Here is a 4196-nt window from a genome sequence, read left to right on the forward strand (position 1 = left end):
GATAATATAATATATTATATACATATATATTTATATATAAATTAACTTTTATAGGTTAGAAAATAAATGTTATAGTTGAGGATATACACGTTTTGAAAATTGGTATTATCGCGATAACCGATAAGTTTAAATGATAATAATAATATATAAAAGCTTACATTCCGTCTCTTAATTGGCGGTCGTTTCTCCTGTTAATAATTTCCGATAATCCCCCAACAACCCCCTCCAGCCTCTGCCGAGCCCTTGCAAATGGCTGGATCTTCCAAGACAAACAGAAAGGAAGGGAACGTGCCCATCGAGCATGAATGTCCGCTGAATCTTCTTCCTCGCGATATATGGGTGAGGATTGCCACTAAGGTTGCATCGAATTCGATTCATCATCTGTTCAACATGCAGGCGAGTTGCAAGGTTTTTCTGGATGCAGCGAGTTCCGAAGCTGTGTACCAACATGCGACGATGCGGGTTATACCGTTAGTGTCCTTTTTATTTTACCTTGACCGGCCGGAAAGGAGGTTCCTCGATCGCTGCGTTGAAGCAGAAAATATGGATGCTATACTTCGACAGGGGTTGACGGAGTATTTCTGGATTGTCCGCCGTGGCATTGGGATGGAACTAATTTCTAGGGCATCGATGGAGGGCAGCGTCGAAGCAGGTTACCTGTCTGCCATGTTGCTACCGTGTGATCACGAGAACGAAGAAGAAGTGCAAAGGGGTGTTGAAATGTTAGAGTCTATCCGTACTTCTGGAAAGGTCGAAAGGTACAGGGAGTTCTTCGCGGACATTTTTTGGGAGCGATGGGTTGACGAGAGACCATCGGATCCGGGACATGCCGTGGCTTGTCGGTCCACCACTTGCACTACCCACGGCACCTTGGCTTGTGTGAATGATGTGTCTCGTGTCTCGTGTGTGCACTGCCTGGTGGATTACGAGGTCAGGATTTTCTTGGAGATGTTTAGATTTTAGTGAACGTGGTTGTTTATCACTCTTATCAATCTGCCCCCGAATGAACTGTTGTAGGGTTATCTTTATGTAATCTGCCAAAACAGTGGCTAGCAACTGACAATTTGTTAACAATCTATTTCTTGGTTGAAAAAATGGCTGTTTGATCCAATAAATTAACATAATTAATTTGCATTGTTGTTCACGCATTATTTCATAGCTTCACCCGGAAAGAGAAAAAAAAAACCAGAGAAATTCAAATGCTGCAAAAATTAGATATAATTACGAAAACCGAGTTTTATGTAGGGATTACTGAATATCAAAAGAACGGCTAAAGAAACAAAGCAGATAAAGATTTGAAACATAGAAGCCGTAGGTCATATACCCCCGACATCGTCTCCATTCTGCCCGGCGGGCTCCTGATCGTTAGAGCCATGTGCCGTTACTGGATCTTGAGCATACAATTGGCGGGCCAATATCCCTAGCTTGATCTCCACAACCTCGAGCCTGCCTTCCATTTCACGCCACGGTGCCATCTGTTACTGTTCCCTTTGACGAAGATCGGCAGTTTCCGCCTTCAATTCGTTTGCTTTGTCATCTAGTTGGCGAATGGTCGTTTGATGCTGTTCCAGCTCTATGCGCAACTTCTCTTGCAACCGGCGACCTTCCTCCAGTTCATGCTGCCTTATCCTTGCAGGGCATCCACACCGTGTCTAGGCCCTCGGCCTCTTTTGCCGGTTAGGCATTGAGTAGAACTTCGGGGATCGGTACCCTTGTCGGTGGCACACGAACTCCTGCCGTATCCTTACTTCGCCACATTTTTCGCTTCTGGAATGTCTCGCGCTGAAGCCATGGTGCTTTGCATATTGCTGGTAGAACTCAGATGCAATGTCAACATCTGTGAAATTAAAGCAGAGAACCTCCTCCTCGCTCAAGTTCAAAAAATCAATCCAACCTATCGATTCGCCGGAATCAACAGCGTACAAGTCATCATTCGAATAATTGTCAGACATTCCTCCGACGCCGGCCAAATTGTCTTCCAATTCAACCACATCCCCATTGTCGACATCGGCCTCTGCATGATGGTCGTGTTCTGTTTCATCTTCCTGAAAGTCGTACTCGTCCGACTCCATCCCTGTAAAGCCTTCGCCCTCAACCGGATGGTCGTGTTCTGTTTCATCTTCCTGTAAATCGTACTCGTCCGACTCCATCCCTGCAAAGCCTTCGCCCTCAATCGATCTAACTCCATGGTCAGCTTCGCCCCCAGTGGTATCTTCATCCTCGGCAACCCTGTGCCAAACAATAACAATGCGGTAATTTAGCGAAATACGCAAAATTAGGGGATGTCTTTCAAAGAAAATTGCAGACATATGACGAAACAAAAGGGGATATTTGTAAATCAAGTGAAGGGTGATAATACAACGGGTACCTTCTTTCTATTGATGGAGACGGCGAAGCCATCAACTGCTGAAGACAACCGACAATGCAAATCAGGTACCATCGTCGTCAGAGGTGAGGCTATTTGTTTGGTTGGATCCGCCTAAACAGAATCGTTAACACTGAGTGGGAGGGAGAAGAAGTTAGCTGAGTGCGGAGGTTTCAGTCGTTCTTGGTGGTGGAGATAGGAAGGAACAGTGCGATTGCGACGGATGGGAAGGGGAGAAAGAGGGTGCGATTGCGACGAAGGGAAAAGGAGAGGAAGAGGGTGCGATTGCGACGGAGGGAAAGGGGAGGAATAGGGTGGTAGTAATAGTTGACTAATTCTAACAATTAAGTTAAGTGTATTCATTTTAAAAAACCAAAAAATAACTCCTATAATTTATATAAAATTGCGAAAAGAACCCAGCAAAAGCATGCATTTTAATTCTGGTCTCGCCTGGCTGACCAGTGCGCCAAACAATAAAATGGTGTTTCAGTGCGCTATGTAACCCGCGTACCAAATTCGTGTCCGACAGAGTAAAAGAAACGAAAGAAGAAAGAAAAAAAAACATCTAAAAATATTCGGACACTGTCCAATAACAATTGCCCATTACATAAAAGTTATTACTTATTAGAAACAGTGAAAGCGTAAAACTGCATTTATCATAACCTTTAAATTCCTAAAATAGAAGCAGATTCCCACATCAAAAAACAACAATAATTTAAAAGTATGTTTTAAATTATGTTTTTATAATATAATAATCATAAATGTTAAGATTTTTTATTGTTAGAAATAGTTTTCTAAAACTAACAGTATCTCAATGCTTCTTTTTCTCTCTTCAAATATTAAGCTAACTAACTAACCGCCACACTCTTATATAGTGAAAAAATTCAGTTTGTACTAGGGATGTCAATGGGGCAGGGCGGGGGCGGGGGATGCTTCCCTGCTCCCCATCCCCGCCCTCAGATTTGCTCCCCATCCCCGCCCTATTCCCCGCCGTGGGGGAATATTGCTCCCCATCCCCATTCCCCACGGGGCCCCATTCCCCGCGGGGACCCCATTCCCCATCTACATAATAGTTCTAACTAATTATTAATTTCCATATGAATAGAGCTGTAAGTATCTATCTTATACAAAAACTACAAGATTTTATACAAAAATTCTAAATGACACAAGGGTGACTTCTTTCGAAATAACACAATGGGGGGACGCAACGACGAACCAAAGGAAAAAGCAGTGGACGAGGTGGGAGACGCCGCAACAGAGAAGAGAATGGACACGACGGTAGAGTTACGAAAAGGAACGCCGCAAATAGAAATTACGACGCAGTAAGGGTGATGGCACGGTGAGGTGTGACGATGCGGTGAGAAGGGTGACGAGGGGTGGCTGCAAAGAGGTTGGATGGAGTATGGACAGCCTTAGGGATCTCTAAATTCAAGAAGGGTTATGCAAATAAAGATTAGGAGTTTTGGGTTTCTATATATATGTGTGTGAGAAATGACTAAAAAACATACATGAGAAATAAACTATTAAAGATAATTCAAGAAATTCATAAATTTCGGGGAATAGCGGGGACGGGGCGGGGATCCCCGCTCGGGTCCCCGCGCCTGCTTCGGGGGAATTTCGTCCCCCATCCCCATCCCCGCGGGGAAAATTCCCCACAATCGGATCCCCATTCGGGGCAGTCCCCGCAGGGATCCCCGCATCTCGGGGAATTTTGCCATCCCTAGTTTGTACTGTTTCTTTTATTTGATCAAAAAAATTATAGAGTGAATATCTCATTCGACTCCTGTTAATTACTTTAAAAGGATAACGGAGTTCCTAAGAAAATAAATAT

At 44.0% G+C, this 4196-nt stretch overlaps 1 protein-coding gene across 1 annotated transcript; it reads left to right on the plus strand.

Moving 5' to 3' along the window:
• LOC107632322 lies at nucleotides 250–963 on the plus strand. The gene has a single exon (XM_016336017.1). It carries the CDS (start codon nucleotides 250–252, stop codon nucleotides 961–963), a length of 714 nt encoding a protein of 237 aa, XP_016191503.1.

This window comes from Arachis ipaensis, chromosome B03 (assembly GCF_000816755.2).
Source record: "Arachis ipaensis cultivar K30076 chromosome B03, Araip1.1, whole genome shotgun sequence".
Classification (NCBI taxonomy): Eukaryota; Viridiplantae; Streptophyta; class Magnoliopsida; order Fabales; family Fabaceae; genus Arachis; species Arachis ipaensis.